Source organism: Ictalurus furcatus, chromosome 13 (assembly GCF_023375685.1).
Source record: "Ictalurus furcatus strain D&B chromosome 13, Billie_1.0, whole genome shotgun sequence".
NCBI lineage: Eukaryota > Metazoa > Chordata > Actinopteri > Siluriformes > Ictaluridae > Ictalurus > Ictalurus furcatus.
Genome location: NC_071267.1, coordinates 21,362,652 through 21,384,996, shown reverse-complemented (window position 1 = coordinate 21,384,996; position 22,345 = coordinate 21,362,652). Strand labels below are relative to the sequence as shown.

Below are 22,345 nucleotides of genomic sequence, written 5' to 3'. Positions count from 1 at the left end.
TTATAAAGCTTATTTGGATTTTACAAAATTATCTTTAGAATACAGTCTCCTGGAAAAGGGATGTTTCTTTTTTTTGCTGTAATGGAGAGACCTATATACAATAAAAACAATATGTTATTTTTTGTATTGTTTTATTTTTACTGGTTCATCCTTGACCTAAAGCTTATATTGTGCATTTTATTTCAAATTTACTGCGTAGGAGTAAAGATAATAATTATGGACTGCACAGCACATGGAAATTGCAACAGTTTAAAACCTTTCGACTATTTGCCTTGACCCAGTTAAAGCAGAGATTCATGGGAATGTACGGCCGTAGCTGGCGGGATTTGGAAATATTTTATGACCGTACTATGTGGTTAATCGTGGGTGGCTAACATAACATGCATACAGTGCAGATAAGTATATATGTATCAAATAATATTGTTTTGCTCAGTAATTGTGCTCTAATGATGTTTATAAAAGGCCACTGAAGCCAATCGTTATGATTCTGCCACAGGCATCAAATGGCAACATCTCTTAGTTTGTTTAATCACATTTTATAGGCTACTGGTTTCTATGGTGAGAAACAGAATTAACTAATCGGGAGAATGCATTTTTCCCATTTTCTGTCTGAAAGCCATTAGCCAGCTAGCCACACTTTGAGTGTAGAGAAATCAAAGTGAAAGCCAATGTATTTCTTCTGCAGGAAGGCAAAGATATCTAACACCCCCCCCCCCCCCAGTAATGTTACTAATACGACAGGATTGGCTGACAGTAGGTCATGCATTAAGTAAGTAAATGACAAACACTGCATACCACAACCACTTCTACTGTCTGGCATCTACTCAAAATACATAGGCGTGTCACACTTATCAGTTTAATTATATAGCTCATGCAATAATTTTATTTACCATATTTCCTTATTTCCATTGAAATCAATTTCTGGCTATGTCACTGTGTGGCTACAAAAGGCACAACTTGTTTCAAATCTTCCAATTTTCAAAGTCCTTGCAATAATATAAAATCCTCCAGAATCCTCCAGGAAGGTGACTTTTTTTTTAATCTTTCAAAGACTAATCCTTCAGCATCAGTCTATTAGACCTGCAATGGAATCCATCTCTGTTCAGCTACAATGGGACAGAGAGGAGTGCACCCAGGTTACTGCTGCAGAGGAATGGACTATTATACACATCTAAGCCATGCAGGTGTGCACCTATAATTCACATCTATTTTCATCCCATATTGTGAGACCTTCATTTGACCTCTGTACAAGTTTACTGCTTTTACTTCACTGCTATAATGCCTTCAAAGCAATGGCTGAAAACAGCGGTTGTAGACACACAAAGCCTTTCCTCATACTAATGTTTTTCCTTTTTTTTAGAGCATCATAAATGAAAGCTGACAGACTTATAGCTTTGCTTGCAGTAAAATAGAATAATTCAAATCCAAGAGAATGGGAAAAAAGGGAGCCTAAAATATGAGTGGAGTGCGATAAAACCTGTGGATTAAGGCAAGCCTGACAGTGGGCCAGCAGGCCAAAAGAATACAGGATTAGAAAATTCTTCCTCCTACCTGAAATGCGCCTGGGTGTCAGAAGCAGAGTGTGGAAATTCCTGGAGGCAGCTGCTGGCCTTGATATGCTCATCGCCACTTGGTTTGTCATTAGCACTGGCTTTTCCTGATGCTGAAAAATTCTCACTTCCTCTGGCCTAATCCAGGACTCCAAAGCATTGTCTAGATAAACCTATGAGTGAGAGAGTAAAGTAAAATGCTGAACAAATTTAAAACGCTATGTTCTACAAATAGTGCGTGTAATTGTATGTGCCACAAATAGAATTTCATTCTCACCAGAGATGTTCAACATAGAAAAATGCTTGCTGTTTTGATACTGTTTTAATTAACCTTTATGACAAGAAAACAGCTCATTACATAAAAGTTATATTACAAATTAAGATTAAAGCACTTATAACACACTTCAGTGTTTCACCTTGTAGTCAGGCGTGCGTTTTTCCAGCCAGGACTTGCCGTAGTGTGGGTGAAGTACAGTGCGATACACAACAGGGAACACAGGGACCAGGTCAACACTCGCAGAAGGCTGAAAACCCAGCATGGGAGGCCTAGATGTAAGCTCCCACTGAAAGACACACAGACGTGGAATTAAAGGACACATTTGCTCATTTGACATTCATTTGAAGTGTGTTAATAAGCAAAATAACCTAGTGTGAGCACAACGATTATCTGTTTGTCACAGTTATACAATAGCTCCAGAATAATTGGCACACTCCATATAATTAGGACACAAATGACTGGCACACATGTAACAAAAAATATTTTATTAAAATATATTATTATAATATATTATATTTTATTATTATAAAATATGTCGCATTTTGGCCACAAATTGCTGCCTCAATTTATTTGAGTAAATTCTATATGCGATTTTTTTTTTCACTGTACATGACTAAGTCACCATATATCACCAAAAACCTGACCCCTTACACTTTTTCTCTCTATACCTTCCTTTTTCTTTTTACGCTGGTAAGGTTCATCTTCATCTCATTTATCAGTCAGCTAGCTTAATTAGTGGTGGTTTCCTCCGGCTACTCCGGTTTACTCCCCCAGTTAAAAGACATGCATTGTACGCTGACTGGCATTTCCAAATTGTCCAGAATGTGTGAATGAGTGTGTGTGTGTGTGTGTGTGCAGTTGTGCCCTGCGATGGGATGGCACCCTGCCTTGTGCCCTGAGTTCTCTGGGGTAGGCTCCAGGCTCCCTGCAACCCCCTGTAGGATAAGTGGTACAGAAAATGGATGGATTGTTGTTTAAACTGAATTTGCAAGGCAGAAGTGTGAGGTATATTTATGCAAAGAACATTCTCAGTCAGGTGACAGTATTATAATGTTTGCTGTTCTAAAACAGAAAGAGATTGAAAAATTATATAAATATAATTGTCAATATCAAGGGCAAAGTCATAAATATGAGTTGCGTAATGTACTGCAGGGTAACTGTAATGAATTTCAATTGTTGTAGCACAGCCTACAGATAATGATTAGGAGTGTGTACATTCGTACTGTGAAATCAGTAGATATACTGTGTATCAGAAAACAACTTAAATAGGACAATCTTTCCTACTTCCAAAAGAAAGTTCAATTTAGTTAGTTACTTACACTTTTCAATTTTGAATTTTTAAATGTTTACATTACATATTTCTCACTCTTTCTGACCACTCCTCTTCCTTTATTACAATTTGTAGGAACAACTCTTGTATGAATAACTGTGGATTTTGTACAATTATCATCTTCATGGTTAAAGCCCAATCAATAACAGGGCTTCACCTGCAGGGTGAAGGTATCAGATTTCCTCACAATATTTTACCTCAGATTTCCGTACAACAGAAAATCTGATCAATAATAAACTGATGAAACTGCTGAAATTAAATCACGTGTTCAAAAATGTGCATGCAATAAGCTCAGGATCGGTTTGGGAGTTAGTTACAGTCTCAGGGAGGTTTTCCTTGCCACCGTCACCTCTAGCTTGCTCATTAGGGATAAATTCATACATTTTAAATTTATATCCTAAATTTATGTATGGTATTTCTGTAAAGCTGATTTGGAACAATGTCCATTAAAAAAAACTATACAAATATAACTGAATTGAATTGAGTTAGTGTTAGGGTATTTTCTTATGACTAAATGAAATCCAGCAAAATTCAATCCAAGACTCACAATTTCATTGCTTGCTAAAAAAAATGCTGTTCCATATCTAAGTAAATGTTTCAATTAAGGAGTAGAAGATGACACGTTCTGCTGTTTGGGGACAATTTAGGGGTTAGTTAAATGTGTACAGAAGAGGTGGGTGTCATGAATCAGGCCTCCGTAGTCGTCCCGCTCACCACCAGAGGGCACCATCACCTGGGTACTGAGTCCTTCCCTATACTCCCTGGACACCCGGAACTGATTACACACACCAGTTTCCCATCTCTATATACTATTTAATATGTTCCCACACGCTCCATCCTTGTGAAGTCATGTTTTTCCTTGTGGACATTACTGAACGGTTCTTTTGTTATTTATTTTGTCTGTGTTTGAATTTTTATGTATTTTTGAACCTTCACTGCCTTCCCTAGCCATGTGCTTGTTTACTGACTACGTCTCTGCTCTGCCTATGACTGATCTGTGCCTGCCTTTACATCTGTTTATACTGTTTCATTTAATAAAGCTGCAAATGAATCCTCACTCAAATGACCCTTCACTGACTCGATCCAGCAGCTATAGACCAAGGTTTCAGCTCAAGCCAAGGTGCTAGTGGTACACCAACAACAACTGGAGCAGCTAACATCATTATCAGATGAACTGGTAAAGGCTATGCAGTGCATTCACCTACCCAAGCCTAGCCGTGCCTGCAGCTCCGCCATCTTCTCCAGTGGACCGCTCCACCTCGACTCACACCGTAACCGCTAATCCATGCCTCGATTTTCCAGATAAGTTCAATGGATCATCAGCCAAATGTAAGGGTTTTTTTTCTACAATGCTCATTGTTTGTGAACCAGCAACCCGCCTTATATCCCACCGACATAAGCCGTAACTCCTTTGTCTGCTCATTACACACCAGAAGTACACAACGTACCTGTAAATCCCTGTAACTTTCTTTTGGCAGTGGCAGCACTAGATGGACGCCCCCTAGGGGTCAGCCACATTCATCATACCACCCAAGATATCCAGCTGTAAGTCGGAACACTACACACTGAGATCACTAGCCTACATGTTATCCAGTCACCTCACCATTCACTCATCCTGGGCTTACCCCAACTGCAAAGACACAGCCTGGTTTCATAGAAGCAGGGATAACTGGAGAAGCCTGGAATTCCCAACCTGGCTCCAGAGTACTCAGACGTAAGTGAAGCCTTCAGTAAATCGAAGCCTCATCGCTCCGGTGATTGCAACATAAAGCTTCTCCCAGGTACTCCTCAGGGTAGAATATTTCCCCTATCTTAACCAGAGTGCAAAGCCATGAAGTCTTACATCGAGGAGGAACTTTCCAAGTGTTTTATCAGACCCTCCACCTCACCAGCATCAGCTGGGTTCTTCTTCATGGACAAGAAACATGGAGGTCTCCGCCCATGTACTGATTATCATGGACTAAATGAGGTCATGTTCAAGTATTGGTACCCCCTTCCTCTGGTGCCATCTGCCTGAACAACTGCAGAGAGCCAGGTTCTACACAAAGCTCAACCTACACAATGCCTACAACCTTATTCGGATTTGTGAAGGAGATGAGTGGAAAACAGCATTCTCCACCACCACTGGGCACTATGAATGGGCACATCATGCTGTTTGGACTGGCAAATAGTCCCTCAGTATTCCAGGCCTTCATTAATGATACCTTCCGTGATATGCTAAATCAGTTTGTGATTGTATACATCAACAACATACTCATCTACTCCAGCACACTTGAAGATCATGTCCATCACATGCCAGCCATCCTGAAATTACTCATATCTCACCAACTCTACGCCAAGGCTGAGAAATGTGAGTTTCATCAAACAGTAATATTATTTTTAGGCTATGTGATCAGCTCAGAACGCATAACAATGGAGGACAGTAAAGTAAGGGCAGTACTACAGTGGCCACAACTCATTAGAGGAGTTGCAACGTTTCTTAGGATTTGCCAACTTCTACAGATGTTTTATCAGAGGTTTCAGTACCGTCGCAACACCACTGACATCCACGCTGAAGAAAGGGGGCTTTTGGCTTGTCTGGTCCCTGACAGCCATCCAAGCCTCCAAAGACCTCAAAGCTCACTTTACCAATGCACCCTTCCTCCACCATCCTGACCCAGACAAGACATTCATTGTCGAAGTGGACGCTTCCAATACGGCCATCAGAGATGTACTCTCCCAAGATCATGGCATTCCTCCCAAGCTCTTCCCCTGCACCTACTTCTCCCACATGCTCTGCACCACGAACAGAAGCATGACATCGGGAATCAAGAATTATTAGCCACAAAAGCTGCTAGAGTGGGAGTGGTGCCACTGGCTGGAGAGAGCTAAACACCCATTCTTAGTGCTCATGGATCACCGAAACCTAGAGTATCTACGCACCGCAAAAAGACTCAACCTCAGACAGGCTAGGTGGGCTCTGTTCTTCACTTCACTGTCACCTACCGCCCCGGTTCAAAGAACACCAAGGCCGATGCATTTCCCCACCAGCACAAACAGTCGCAACAAGCTCAGACCAAGGAACCCATCATATCTCCCACAATAATCATTGCTCCTGTACAATGAGACAACATGACAAACATAACCTCTTCTCAAACTCATGACCCACCATGCCTCAAATGCCCTCCTAACAGCACGCACGCACTTCCCACTCACGCTCAGCAAGAAGGTCACCCAATAGGTCCACTACTCCCTCAGCTCTGGCCACCCCTGAATTGGTTTTGGTGCCCCACCGTGCAGGCAGACACCATCACATATGTTCAGAACTGTTCCACCTGTAACATCAATAAATCATCTAAACAACTCCTGACCAGGTTACTACACCCACTACCTATACCTCAGCAACCTTGGTCCCACATAGCCATAGACTTTATCACAGACCTTCCCAGTTCCCAGGGTCACACCACCATACGTACCATCATAGACCGCTTTTCCAAGGTCTGCCGTCTCATCCCATTACCCAAACTGCCCACCGCCTTTGAAACATCAGAGCACCTATGTAACTGTGTATTCCGATTCTGTGGCCTATTAGAAGTCATGATCTCTGACCAAGGACCGCAGTTTACCTCTAGTCTATGGGCAGCATTCAACATAAATGTCAGCCTAGCCTCCAGATACCACCAACAATCTGATGGTCAGACCAAACACATGAACCAAGAACTCACCCACTTCCTCAGATCCTATTGCAATCAGAATCAGGCAGACTGGAGCCGCTATCTACTCTGGCCGTATATGCCCAGAACTCCCTCCATAAGCCCTCTACAGGCATAACCAGGTTCCAGTATGTGCTCGGTTTCCAGCCTCCCCTATTCCCCTGGTCAGGAGAATCCACAATGCTACCAGTGGAACGAGGCTCATGTTCATCTCCAACAAGCGCTCAGAAAACAGAAGGAACAGGCTGACCACCATCGTTGGGATAACCCAGAATACAACCCTGGCCAATGGGTCTGGCTCTCCAACCGTGACCTCAGACTCTGGCTGCCATGTAAAAAAACTCAGTCGGCGGTATGTGGGTCTGTTCAATATAGACAAATCACATCTGTATCATTCAGTCTTGCCCTATCACCCACTTATCACATCTCTCCCACTTTTCACGTGTCTCTGCTCAAGCCCACTGGTGGTCCGAGAGGGGAGGCAGAGGTGGCCAGCAACCAGGGTCCCTCACCCATCATCGTGGACAGTGAGGAGGCCTATCAGGTATGGGATCTCTTGGACTACAGATGTCGAGGTAGGACAATACATCACCTCATGGATTGGGACAGGTATGGCCCGGAGGAACGATCTTGGGACAATTCAGACTATATCCTCGACCCCACAATCACTGCTGATTTTCAAAGAACCAATCTGCAAAGACCCACCCCTCGAGCTTGAGGGAAGCCCCCGCATTGGGGACCATCTTGCGTCAAAAGACCTTGGGGGGGGGCTCTGTCATGAATCAGTCCTCTCCATAACCACCAGAGGGCACTGTCACCAGAGTACTGACTCCTTCCCTGGACTCCATTTCCCATAACCCCACAACAGGAACTGATTACACAAACCTGTTTCCCATCTCTATGGACTATTTAAGATGCCCCCGCACTCTCCATCCTTGCAAAGTCTTCTTTTGCCTTGTGGACATTACTGAGCTTTCTTTTACTGTTTATCTTTCCTGTGTTTGACTTTGAACTGTTTGTGTTTTTGAACCTTTGCTGCCTGCCCTGACTGTGTGCTTGTTTATCGACTATGCCTCTGCTCTGTCTATGACTCTGAGTTTGCCTATAATTGATCTGTGCCTGCCTTTACGTCTTTTTATAACGTTTAATTTAATAAAGCTGCAAATAGATCCACACTTCGCTGACCCTTCATTACAGTGGGTCTTTAGTCATTTTTTGAAGATAGTGATAGTTTCGAAGTTAGAAGCTTAGACAGGTTAGAAGTTCCTTCCACCACTGAGGGACAGTCAGTTTGAAGGTTTCGAAATGGGACCTCATGCCTCGCCGAGTAGGTGCTCACAGCAAAAATTATAAACATCTCCTCACAGAAAACATACCACCATATCGATGATTACACACTTTTTTAAAAAAACAAATCCGTTTACAGTGCCCTCATCTAATATTGGCACCCTTGGTAAATATATAATATAGTAATTCTGTGGAAAATTGTCTTTATTGTTTAACCTTTTGTTATTTTCTTAAAAAAAAAAAAAATCACAAAAATACTCTGCTCTCATTGATATCAAACAATTGTGAACACAACACAGGTTTATCAAAAACATTTTTTGTTAAACATACAGTAGGTGTGCAATTATTGGCACCCCTGTGACTTCATGAGAAAAATGTATTTGGTGTGTGTGTATGTATGTGTGTGTGTGTGTGTACATATATATATATATAGAGAGAGAGAGAGAGAGTTGTTTTTTTTTTACTACACCTAGGTGACTATGAACCGGAAATTGTTTAACCATGACTTCCTGTTTGTAACACATAGGCAAAATTCCCTTAGTCATAAATAACAATAGTAAGATTGTTGAGCTTCACAAAATGGAAATTGGCTATAAGAAAATAGCAAAAGCATTGGAAATGCCCATTTCCACCATCGGGGCAATAATTAAGAACTTCTAGTCAACTGAAAATGTTATGAATCAACTTGGACTTGTGTCTATATTGTCTCAACACACTGTGAAGAGGATGGTTTGAGTGGCCAAAAAAATCTGTAAGGATCAGAGCTGGTGAATTGCAGAAGTTAGTTGTGTTTTGGGGTCAGAAAGTCTCCAGAACTACAATCCATCACCAGAAGTTGTTTGGAAGGGTTTCAAGAAAAAAGCCTCTACTCTCATCCAAAAACAAACTCAAGTGTCTTCAGTTTGCCAGACACTACTGGAACTTCAAATGGGATCGGGTTCTATGGTCAGATGAAACCAAAATCGAGCTTTTTGGCAATAAACACTAGAGGTGGTTTTGGCGCACATAGAGAGGTAGCAACATGGCAAAGTACCTTACTCCCATGGTTAAATATGGTGGTGACATTTTGTTAGGATACATGGTATCATGGACTCAAATATCAAAAGATATTAAATGAAAACCTGACTGAATCTGCCAGAAAGCTTAAAATATGCCGTGGTCAGATTTTCCAGCAGGACAGTGATCCAAAACATACATTAAAAGCAACACAAAAATGGTTTACTGACCACAAAATCTAGGTCCTGCCATGGCCATACCAGTCCCCTGACTTGAAACCCACAGAAAACCTGTGGGGTGAACTAAAGAGGAGTCCAGCGTGGACCTCGAAATTTGAAGGATCTGGAGAGATTCTGTATGGAGGAATAGTCTCGGACCCCTTGCCATGTATTCTCCAACCTCATCAGGCATTATAGAAGACTCAGAGCTGTTATCCTGGCAAAGGGAGGTAGCACAAAGTATTGACTAAAAGGGTGCCAATAATTATTGCACACCTATATTTAATAAAGATATTTTTCATAAACGTGTTTCGTTTATATTAGTGCCAATATTAGTGGAGGGCACTGTAAATGGGGCATTAACCAAACATGTCCAGGTAAATTACCTGCACCTTACAGCTGGAACTATTGTCAGATTTGCTGTTATAGAAAGTTAATCAATACTATCTGATCAATCAGCTGCATTATAATGCATTTAATATCATCTAAAATTGATTACAAACTTTAAGACCCTTTTCCCATTCAAAAACGAGGTTTCAAGACAAAGGTTCTGGGTCATAGTGACACAAAATAATGAAGCAGGTCACATGTTCCCAATGTATGACTTGACTAACTGTGGGAGGCTCCTTTCTATTCACTGATTTAACAAAAGCACAAATAAGCTGGCTAAAAGCTAAAGTTTGACATTCAGGTTATGGTGAATATTCTGTAAAGAGCAGGAACTATAGGTTCAAAAAGGGTTTGATCAATTTCGCATGAAGTAAAAGTCAATGGCACAGGAATGTCAAAGCCCATTTATTTATATAAAAAAAGACCCTTTCGCAAACCTTTATGTGCACATAAAAATGTTCCAGTCTCTGTGTTTGAACTTCCCAGCTCACACTTAGGAAATATAAAGCTTTTGGATGAAACTGGTAGCTTCATACTGTATGAATGTGAGTTATCTACAGAATGTCAATTATATTCCAGTAATGTGCCTGGAGTGTGGTACAGGCTTAAAAGAGAATCCTTAATGCTCAAGAATGGAGTCACTTCTCTGCATTATCACCAATCTATTTCCACAGCGCTCATTATTAACCACACTCAGCTGTGGGAAGTACCACTGTGTGAAGTACTACACACTCTCCCAGGCTGAGTCATTTCCTCACTATGGTACAAGTCGATCAGAAGCCCAGTGCTCTTTGTAACCCAGTGGAATGTCGGTGATCAAATTTACTGTACTGTACACCTCTCCTATCTGTCACCGAATATAATAGTTGATTACTTTAAAGCTTGTTTGCTAGACTTAGAAGTTTAAAACTCTTTGCACAGACCTCTCAATGATTTAATGTTATGCTGTCTTCATGAGTGGGAGGTGGTATACATTAAGTAATCATAAAGAAGCACCTCTAGAGGTTACAAGCAAGAGTTTCATAGAGAATAACAGCTTTATTCTTTTTACAGTCATTGTCCTATAGACCTAGCTAACCTCATTTATAATCCTCAACATAATGACCCGTATGCTAATACTGGCCTGAAGGTCAGCCCATTATCCAAAGTGGCACTGGACCCACTCGCAAAGAGTTGGCAAGACTATGAAACATGACAGGCAAAATGTGAGCTGTAATGAGGTTTAATGTGGAGTTTAACAAAGGCCCCTCTTGATCAATGAGCCTTGAATAGTAAAAATCAGAAGAAATACTACCCACCAAGCAATCATGACAACTGTGATTTTCTTGGCTTTCACTTTGTTTTCACCGTGTCAGGATGGGTTTCTTCCTCCTACCTACCAAAATGATAAATGTAGGATGATTATCTGTGCTAAATTGTCCCTAGGTGTGAATGTATTGGAGATGAATGAATAAATATGAAGTAAGTGGTCATTCTGTATGAACCTATTCAACACAAATTTATACTCTATACATTATGTGTTCAATACACTACATGTTACTACTTAGTCACAAGTGTCTAGTCACATCTCTGTTTTATTTTATTTTTATTGAAATGTATTTTATGTATTTAATAAAATTGTGCAAATTGTTATTATTTTTAGGAGCTACATGTATGTGTGAGAAAACATACTGTGTACTGTATACAATTTTATGCATATTGAAGCATAATCCATTCTTTTAAGGTATACAGTGTTTCTCCACACATATATTATACCAAGTAAATCCCCCCCCCTTTTTTTTTTTTGCCTGAAACTCTACAAACTCTAGGGCATCAGTGCCTGTGGCAGGGTGAGGAGGGCACACAGAGAGTAAGGGTGTAACCCAATGTCATTATCTGTATTTATCATCATGCCTCAGCTACATCACTTGAGTTACATAATTGTTCTCAACTTTTCTTTACTACTTTTCTGTCACAATTATTATTATTTTTGTACCTGCCCATGATATTTTCTAACAAACTTAGTTGGTACTATTTCCCAAAATATAAACAAACTAGTAGCCAAATTTAAAACACTATGAACTTTACCAGACAGTTATTAAGGATGTATGAATGAACACTGTATGTTTGTGTTCATTAACATGGTGTTTGTTTGTCACTAGTGTTTTATACACAGTGCCCATTCTCTCAAAACAAAGTGACAGTAGAAAAACTCAAATTTGCATGACTTTTTTTTGTTTCCCATGGGATTTCTTCATGCACACCTAAAGTCTGAACCAGATGTCCTAAAACCCTTTTTGGCAAGCTTTCTACAAAGAAAAAGAAAAGAAAAAAAGAACAATAAACAGTGCGCTTCCTATTCTTTATATTCTGTATATGTATCGGATAAGAACACATCTGTTCATGCCAATAGAACAAAGTATTTGTATTTGCTTACATTCCTAACCGAGTGATTTCATGACAAAATAAAGCCATAAGAGAAGGTACCAAACATTAACCCCTTCCCTGATCCTAACCTATCCTCCATAACTTCTCTTATTGATTCATTTGAGTGAATTGTTGCATTTATTTTTTTTTAAACTTGATAGTAAATAGCTTTTTCCCCAGGATGAATTAGTAGCAATTAGTAATCGGTTACCAGTAATTAATTAATTACTATTAATAAGTATTTAGTAACAATGCAGTGATACTAACTTCTGGAACGTACACATAAATAACATTAAAAAAAATACTGTATGTTGTGTAAACACTTTGGCATTAGTCATTCGTTACCAGTGTTGGGTGAATTCCTCAAAAAAAGTACTCCACTACAGATGACTAGTTACTACTTTAAATTTGTAATCTGATTACATTACTGATTACTGCATGTAAAAAGTAATCAGATTACTAATTACTTTCACTTTACTTTCAAAACCTATTAAACCTACAAAAATACACTACAAAGTAAAACTCATAGTTCTTTCAGTAATTTTAGTGTGCGTCAATGTATGACATTATCAGAAAAGGTTGGATTTATCATAAAACTTGCCTCAGGTGTTGTCATTGTTTGTAGGATTACCAGACCAATAAAATATAAAACATTTTAACTAGGCTAGTTTGGTATCACTAGCCAAGGGGAGGCAAAGCTAAGCTATCATTGTATGGGTTTATCTGCTACAGTCCCATGCAAAGTATATTATCTTTCCTTATGCTCTGCTCATATCATGTTCATGTAAACTGAAACTCATATAGACATTTATACACCTTGTTTTCCTGCTCATCAGAGGACATTACTGTTTCAGTTTCTCCTTTACTGGTTTAAAAAAAAAAATCCTCACACTGACTGTGGGCTAGCATTTGGCAGAATTGAGAGACTGTCGGCCAATAAGACACAAGTGTTTCCATGTATTTTCCTGTAAACCCTGTCTGATTGGTCTCGCCTCTGTTCACTGGAGATATAAAATTTCAGGCGGTCTTCTTTTACTGACATTCAGTTATGTAGTGACAAACCGCTCAGAGTAGAGAATCATTCAGGGCTAAAGAAAACATCTTCATGGCAAAATGAGATTTCTTTTTTTTTTTTTAATTTATTTTAAAAATCAATCTTAATATTGTTTTCTTAACAATAAATTTGCAACACAAGTAACAGATTTTTATTGACATCAGTAACTGTAATCAAATTAAATAAATTTAAAATGTAATGCGTTACATGACTGTGTTATCAGAAAAAGTAATTCGATTACAATAATGCCTTACTTTGTAACGCATTACACCCAACCCTGTTCGTTACATATATTTAAAACAAAAGTTTAATAACGCATAAACATTTCTAACTTGGGATAAAAACTATACATTTAAAATTAACTTTAACTTCAAATAATCTCTAATCTGTGTCCTCAGCCTAATCCTTAGCTCTGCATATAAGATCCAAAAGTGTGGTAAAGCTGCATATCAAACGTTGTACGTATTTCTATTTAGTACATATATGTAAATATGCAGTACCTGATTTTAGAGGGTTGTAATATGTCAAATTGATCACAAAACATTTTGTGATCTATTTTGCACTAAACATAAATTACCTCACATCATCAAGCTTCACTAAAACGGCCTCCACAGAAACTACTGACAATTTTGAAACCCAAAATGTCTGGTCTAAGTTTTTACTCCTAAGTAGTAGCAGTATTCTTACTTGGTATGTCAGCCATTTAGCAAAATTTTAAACAGAGTACCCCCTTTGGCTGTGTCCCTTCTGCAGGGGCACAGCAGACTGTATCCGGCTATTAATAATACACATTTCATTGAGTTTCCCATTGCGAACACTCTACTCACACTAAAACATATTAAGTATATTGAGTCATAACTACTAACTTTTATTAGTACTGCAATGTTAATGTGGTGCCATTGTGGATATAAATGACCAGTCCCTGACATACCCAACATTAGTAGCTGCCTAAGGCACCATTTGGAGGCAGGTGTCATTTTGCCAATTTGGAGAGCCTATAGAGCTACATGCAACCAGTGCCAATTATACCACTGCTGCCGTCTTTCACAGATCCCACAAAGCATATTACTGATACACTACGAGTTGTTACAGACAAGATAGGTGAGTGGAACCAATGCACAAATATTACTCAGAGACACACCTGAGGTGGCGGTGTGTAAACAGGACAAAATTTGGTGTCCATCAGTGTATCCAGTACAAAGCTATTTAGCTGCAAACAGAAGAAGAATGCAGATGTGGCTTCATGAGTCATTTGTCATGAGTTTCATAGTCCCTGAAATTTTTTTACAACGCTAAATGTGAAAGAGTGAAGCTTGCCTAAGACACCAAATGTACTAGGAATGGCAGTGATCATATTCTTTTTTTTTTCTGGCTAGAAACAGAAAATCTTTTTTTATGTTCATGAATATTTCAATTTGAATAGTCTTTGTTTTGAGGTGGAATGGAAGGTTGTCACCTGAAATGAGGTGTGACTTGCTGATATGCCAGTGGCTCAGACCTCATACACATTCAGTAAAGGTTGACAATTAACCTTCCCTTTGCTTCTATGTTGAAAAGAAGTAAGTTTTATATGTATTTTTAAATAACATTCATTAGGGATGCTAAACATTTGGTAATTTGGATAATCCATTTTAAACCCTCAACAAACAGTCAACTAACCAGCTGAAGACTGTCAAAAACCTGTTAAGTAACTGACATGAACAAACCTATGAACAAAATCTTAATATATCAATGGTTTATTGTTGTTGATGCTTAGTAGATCATCTAAGAACACTACAGGTTAAGTGGAGTTAGAGTTAGTGTTAGGATTAGGGTTAGACAGTACATAGTTTAGATACTGTAATTTAGTTACAGCTGTGGAAATCACAACCCATCATTTTCTCAAATCTCAATAACCAAAAAACAAATGATGCTAACTTGGACCAAATGTGTTCTTTTGTGGAAAGTTCAGAAATAAAAAGCTATATATCTCTAATAAATAGACAAAATACACTAATGGTTTTTGCACACCTGACCATCACATCCATATGTGGGCCTTCCCCAAACTGTTGCCACAAAGCTGGAAGCACTCAACTGTCTAGAATGCCTTTGCATGCTGTAGCATTAAGATTTACCCAAAACTGTTCCAGCATGACAATGCTCCTGTGCACAAAGCAAGGTCCATAAAGACAACCTCTCGAGTGACCTGCACAGAGCCCTCACCTCGACACCCACTGAACATCTTTGGGATGATATGGAAAACCAACTGCATGCCAGGCCTCCTCACCCAACATCAGTGATCACCCAACCTCACTAATGTTCTTGTGGTTGAATGGGCACAAATCCCCAGAGCCATGTGCTAAAAACCAACAGGCACATATGCATGTAATGGTAAGGTGTCCATATACTGCACATTTGGACATAGAGTGTTCCTGTATAGAGGGGGCGCATGGAATTTATTTATTTTACAGTTAAAGAATTCTCTAGCTACAAAAAGTAGTCAGAATCTCTGTTTTAGCTAGTCCGTGTTATATGTCAACAGATTGAGGAACAAAATTTGTTGAGAATCACTTGATAGGCTCATTCATGATAGTCTATAAAAGGTTAGTAGAATATCTAACGTGGACTATTCAAATAAAATGTTATCAAAAATTTTTACATATTTATATAACCCAAAAACTTGATTAATGAATTTTAATTAGAAAAAGAATCCACCCAATTGGATAACATGAATCCCTGCACATTCAAATGCACTCTTTGTGACTCGTATGTTTTCTAGAAAATTACAACAAGACCAACTTACTGCTTCCAAGTGAGTCCTGAAAACAATCATAGCGTGATAAAATGTCATAAATCTACACAATGGCACAATCAAAAAAAAATCTTCAGTGTACTCCTCAGACAAAGGAGAGTTCATCCCTATACTGTAAGAGTTAACTTAATATTTCACTGGGGATGTTGCTGTGTATGTCTTTGTAAATCAGTCACGCAGCTGGTGTCGAACACAGGCTGAACATGTGTAAACGCTGTTTTACAAGCAGCAGTGGGAAGGAAATAGCTTGCTACCTGAACGTTTGGCACTGGAAGTGGGCTGATGAGTGGCTGTAAGAACGGATCACAGGAGAGCTGCCAGCTCGTGACAGTGCGCAGAGGAGGAAGAAGTCGGGCAGAGTTAAGGAGGGTCGCATGAGGAGTGGAGCTCAGAGCACACAGCCCTGCAGCACTCGGCATCGTCCATACCCAGGGAGGAGGCTCTGTGCTCAGTGGCCACACACGTGGCTGAGCCTTCACACGCCGTACGGGCATCATCCCTGCATCCTACAGCAGAGCTTTATGTGCTGGCACATAAGCAAGAAGGGAGGAAAAGTGACTAAGCAATGATGGCAATACATATCATGCATTTTTTGTGCATTATTGTGAGAATGTTGTAATTCCAGGGGGTACTGCAATGTGTATTAGTGCAAGAGGTCACATCATCCAAACAGCACTGCATTATTTCAATATAATTTAGCAGATTTCTTACTGTAGCATATTATTTACACTCTAACAATATGCCCTTCAGGGAGTACCCTCTTTGCAGTAAATGACTGCAGAAATATTTCTAGATATAATGCTTTTAGAACTTGACTAAAACCCAATTTAGCTAAACTTAAGTTTGGCTATTATAATCTAAAAAAAAAAAAAAAGACAAAAGAGAAAGGATCCATAGAACAATGACATAATACAACTTAATTTTCATTTCCTAAGGCATTTAGTGACCTATTAAACACCTTTTACCTGTTTGTTGAGCCTGATTCAGAGATACTTTGGGTTTGTTTGTTACAGACAATTAAATGAACAACAAAAATGTTTTTTTAAGGCTGAAATGTATGTACAGTACAGTACATGGGGATGGTGCTCAAAACTTTGTCATTAAACTCTCATTCATTGGTCAGAAATATGACAAGAGAAAAGGTAAACAAATCTTTGTCAAGTGCACAGAAATCGAGCATGAATGAGTGATTAAACAATTAAATAAACAATAAGTTTAGGCCATTTTTTATACTGTATCCATCACATATTTCTTTCTCTTCTTTTGCTCTTCTGCACTTTCAATTGCCTTAGCTGAGTTTAGTAGTTCCCATCTAAAAGAAATACACTGCATATTTGATTTACTTCCTGCAGCTGAGTGGATTCAGGGTGAAATTGCTTTTTTACTGTAATCAAGCTGCCCTGGGGTCCACTTAGGAGCATCTAGACTCAGATGGGTGTTTTAGTCCCCAATGTGTGTGATTACTGTATTCACACCCACCCAAACAACCTGCACTGAGAACATAAATACACCAAGGGTTGATTTAAATGAACTAAATGCTGTGTATGTGAAAGCAGGCTAAAATAACTTTTTTGACAGATGAATAATTAAGTTTGTTGGAACTGTGAAACCATAATGTTAATGTTCTTCGGTTTGTCCCTCTGGATGAATCATAAAAGGCTCTATGTGGGACATTATAACACAAGATTTGCTTATCAAAGAGGGTTTCAAATAAAGACTGTTTGAGAAGCAAAGAATCCTTTAGGGAACTCGTTTCTAAGAGTGAAATTATTATTTGGTTACATCATGCACTAAAAGCATTGTCAGGAAATAAAAAAAGATTGGATTCACCACTCTTAAGTACGTTTTCGTTTTATTTTTTAAATGTGTGTCAAATTCGAGAGCTGAGTGGAGTCTAGACTTGCTCCCTTTGTGTTCTTAGATAAACCTCAGATCTTTAAGAATGCAAATCTTCACTGGCATATGAGACATCAGAGCACTGAAGAGCTCTGGATTTTGTAGTCACTATATCTTCGGACCATTTTTTTTTTTTTTTTTTGTATTCTGAACAGCAGAGGTTTCAGTCAGTGTGAGATCTCACCCAGTTACTCACTATCAAGTAAAAGATTTATCCACAATGTAACGTCAGCTGATTTCCTCGTTATGGATGGTATCACTTTTCCATTTGTGTTACTACAAAGGTTATATCAATTCAGATGCAAACCTAATCAGATTCATGCAGGCGTCCAAATACAAAAATCAACCTTTAACATGGTATGCATGTGCTTACTTAAAATGGATAATATATATTTTGGCAGATATAAATATAAGCACACTTTTGCAGCACGCGCACACTATGAAAACTAGGGCTAGTTTGACCAAACAACGTTCTGATGAATGCAAGTTTATTGGTTCATTTCATGGGTGCAGATTATTTCATTATTAATGTACTGCGCATCCTTATTGCGTTCCACAAGTTGTGCGTGCATATGACTGCTATCCAGTGGTCTAAAATGGTCAGGATTTCCAAACTCACCTATGAGGAGATGTGTAAATTCCGTTATAGAGAGGAACACTTAGTTACACCCTCATTCCATCACTCACTGGTCACGCTCATGCTGGAAAAACAAACACACTCAGTCCCCAAAAACCGGCTTAATATCCAGTGCCAGATGTTCAAAAGTGGCCGGAATGAGAAGTAACGCGCAGCATCCACGCACGAACGCATAGAACGCACAGAGCAGACCCGCAGCTCCGATATCAGTCCGCCCAAAAAGAGGAGCTCGGTGGGACTGTGGAGGAAAAGATGCTCCCTGTCACTCTGCCTCTCACTCAAGAAAATTCATCCGCTGCTATAAACGACCACGGCTCATATGAGACATAGGCTACTAAATCTCGCTCAGAATATAATCCGGTTTGTGGGAACTTTGCGCGTGACGTCCTGCGAGTGTGCACGGATTCCGTATGACGCGAATCAAAGTCAGTCTCTCTCTCTCTCTCTCTCTCTCACTCTCTCTCTCTCTCACACACACACAGAGAGAGAGAGAGAGAGAGAGAGAGAGAGAGACTGTATGATACCGCGTGCCAGCGCACAGCGTATCCAAAAAACACATGGATAATTCAAAACCTAGGGAGTTTTACGTGCTCACTGTGCATCATCTGTTTAGGCAATTAACACAACTGCAATTCGTGTGCATGCTTTCTGGAAATGTATAGTTGTTTTTCCTTACATTTTTTCTCCCCGTTACAATTTTCATTAACTCAGAATGCACGGGCACATTTCTATTCCGTTATTTATTTATTTTTTAACCTGTTATTTTGACATACTGCCCATCAGCTAGTCTATATTTATATACATACCTTGCATACCACCAGGGGGCACACCATGTTTGGTCAGTTTTATCAGTTCACCTTATCCAAAGGTGGGAAAAACTTGGAACCGAAGAAATAAATTGAATTTTAAGGTGGTTAAGGTTCTTTCGAGTCAGTTGAGAAATCCTCAAGCTTTTCTCCTGCTTAACCATTCAAAGAATACTGCAAGGAAGTTCAGTCTGGCTTAAGAGTGTAATACAATGCAATTATTTCTATATGTTTCATGCTTTACATATCTCTATCTTTATTCTGTATTCTGATTTAAACCCAAATTATTCATGGTCTAAACCTGTAGTTTTTTTTGTTTGTTTGTTTGTTTGTTTTTTAGATGATTCGGTTTCTATACTAATTAAATATGCCCTCAATAACACTGGAAAACAGTGGAAAAACCCCAGAGGCAGAAATGCTAGCACCGTCAGCATGGTGATTGAATTCTGTCTCTGACCATTCCTCAGCCTCAGCTCGCTCTTGTTCATAATTGGCCATCACTACATGTGCACATAACTCCTGCTCACATAGTTAATAGTTTTGTTTGTACTTGTCCATAGTATTTTGTACCAAATTCTGTTGGTTCTACTTCCTAAGACTTAGGCCTAAATAATCAAGTAGCCTAATTTCAAAAGAGGTGGGTAGTAATGCACTACATTTACTTAGATACGTTTAAGAGTAGGTTTAACTGGCCATACTTATGCTCTTACTCAAGTTCATTTTTAATCACAGAAATGTACTTTTACTTTGCTACATTCTGTGGCATTCCTTCGTTACTGTTAAATATTAATAAATGTATGTGGTTTTAAAAATCAATTTATATGCATATAATGAGGTCACGAGTCTCGCGATATGCTGCAGTGGTTTGAATGCGGATGCCACAACTGCTCACTTTTTTAGCAGCTCAGTCCTGGAAGATGATGGCCGAAGAGGGGGAAGAAGCAAGAGTGTCAACAGAGGCAGGACTCTCTCTCTCTCTCTCTCCACACACTTTCTCTTCTGTTCTGTTCCATAGTATGTTCATTTGTTCTCTGTTGCCTTGTATAAATGCAGATACTGACTGAAGTTTGTGTTGTTAAAATGGTGTGAAAATAAATACTGTTGGGAATTTTTTTATTTTATTTATTTATTTATTTTTTGCTGTGTGTGTCTGTATGTGAGCTTTTGTGTTGAAAATGGCAGGTTCTCTGTTATTATGGCCATCACAGGACTGGGATATGCTGCTTCTTCTTGAACCCAGGTTTTATATTGCAGAAACCGAACAGACAGACTTTCAACGAGAGGTGTTACTTACATGACTTTCCATGTAGTCTGATATTCAGGATTTTCCCTTCATTTTTATCAGCAGCTAGTAACATGCTACTTAAGTAGTCTTCTCGTTGGATAATTTATTACTCTTACTCAAGTTATCTAGTAGTAGTCTAAGTAGTTTTACTTGTACTTGAGTAAAAGTTTTGGCTACTCTACCCACCTCTGAATTTCAACCATAGTGACCCTGACCAGTCAGTTACTAATGATCAGTGAATGAAAAATGTAAATGCATTGTCCAGCAACTCACATTAAGGTTAATGGATTTGCTCTTTCTGTCTTGTGAGCTACATATCTAGCCACTCAGTTGCACCCATGAGCATGCAGCTCCCTATCTCACTAGACTGAAGCTCTTATGCAACTGCCTATAGACTGCTCATCTTACATATAGCATCTTCTTTACACTGCATTAAAATCACCTGCTTAATATTGTGCATGTCTCCCTTGTGCTGTCAAAACAGCTCTGACCCATCAAAGCAGGGACTCCACAAGACCTCTGAAGGTGTGCTGTGCTATCTGGCACCAAGACGTTAGCAGCAAATTCTTTAAGTCCTGTAAGTTGCGAGGTGGAGCCTCCATGGATCAGACTTGTTTGTCCAGAACCTCCCACAGACGCTTGATTGGATTGACAACTGGGGAATTTGGAGGCCAAGTCAACACTTTGAACTCTTTGTCATGTTCCTCAAGCCATTCATGAACAATTTTTGCAGTGCCGCAGGGTGCATTATTCTGCTGAAAGTAGGTCTACAACAATGTTTAGGTAGGTGGTACGTGTCAAAGTAACATCCACAACATGAAAGGACCCAAGGTTTCCCAGCAGAACATTGCCCAGAGTATCACACTGCCTCCGCTGGCTTGTCATTTTTCCATAGTGCATCCTGGTGTCATCTCTTCCCTAGGCCGGGATCTCAGACCAGGTACCCCTCTTGTGTCAACCAGATTTCTGGTAAGAAGTGTAAAAACAGAGTCCCTATCTGTGTAGAAAACATTCTGTGTTGAACCAAATAATGTATTAATTTTCAGAACATCCACTGTCTGCTTAATGAATTCTTTGCTCAATATGAGCTCAATCAGAGGACAATCTGGGGAACACTTATACCTTTACCTTTAAACTTGCACAAATAACAACCTTAGACTGTCTGATAATATCACCTCATGTATTTCATCTCATTCATTGCATGACATGTATCAATTACTGCCTTCAAGGAGGCATTTTAGCATATTATTTTATCACAGTTGTACTCTAAAATGGGAATTGAAAGAACTCACAGTAATCCTGAGACTTAGTGACACATCTGGACAGAATAATATCTAACTATCTACCTAACTATCTAATAGTAAAATTATAACAGAAACTCACAGACTTGTCAGCTGAGCTACCTAACTCAGGTAAACATTGTCACTGTCAATGATTTAAAATGTACTTCTTATGTAAAAACACACAATAAAATGTCTACATCTTAGTTGTATCTATCTAATTAGAATCTTCAGAATTCAGAATTTTCAATCTTTGCAGCTAGGTGCATGGTAACTTAGTGGTTAGCATGGTCGCCTCACACCGCCAGGGTTGAGGGTTCAATTCCCGCCGCTGCATGTTCTTCCTGTTTCCTCCAGCTACTCTGGTTTCCTCCCCGAGTCCAGAGACATGCATGGTAGGCTGACTGGCATGTCCAATTGTTCCCTGCGATGGATTGGCACCCTGGGATA

General features: G+C 39.4%; 1 protein-coding gene across 1 annotated transcript in view; it reads right to left on the bottom strand.

Annotated features, from left to right (window-relative positions):
* The window catches only part of tcerg1l (transcription elongation regulator 1 like), a 98,684-nt gene extending 79,624 nt beyond the window's left edge, over positions 1–19,060 (bottom strand). Inside the window, exons 1-4 of the mRNA XM_053639634.1 lie at positions 18,507–19,060; positions 16,246–16,517; positions 1,967–2,113; positions 1,552–1,723 (exon numbers count right to left, since the gene is read on the bottom strand). Of these exons, the coding sequence (XP_053495609.1) occupies positions 1,552–1,723; positions 1,967–2,113; positions 16,246–16,488 (562 nt within the window). The 5' untranslated portion in view covers positions 16,489–16,517; positions 18,507–19,060. The remainder of the gene's footprint in view (positions 1–1,551; positions 1,724–1,966; positions 2,114–16,245; positions 16,518–18,506) is intronic.
* Positions 19,061–22,345: the final 3,285 nt, after the last annotated feature.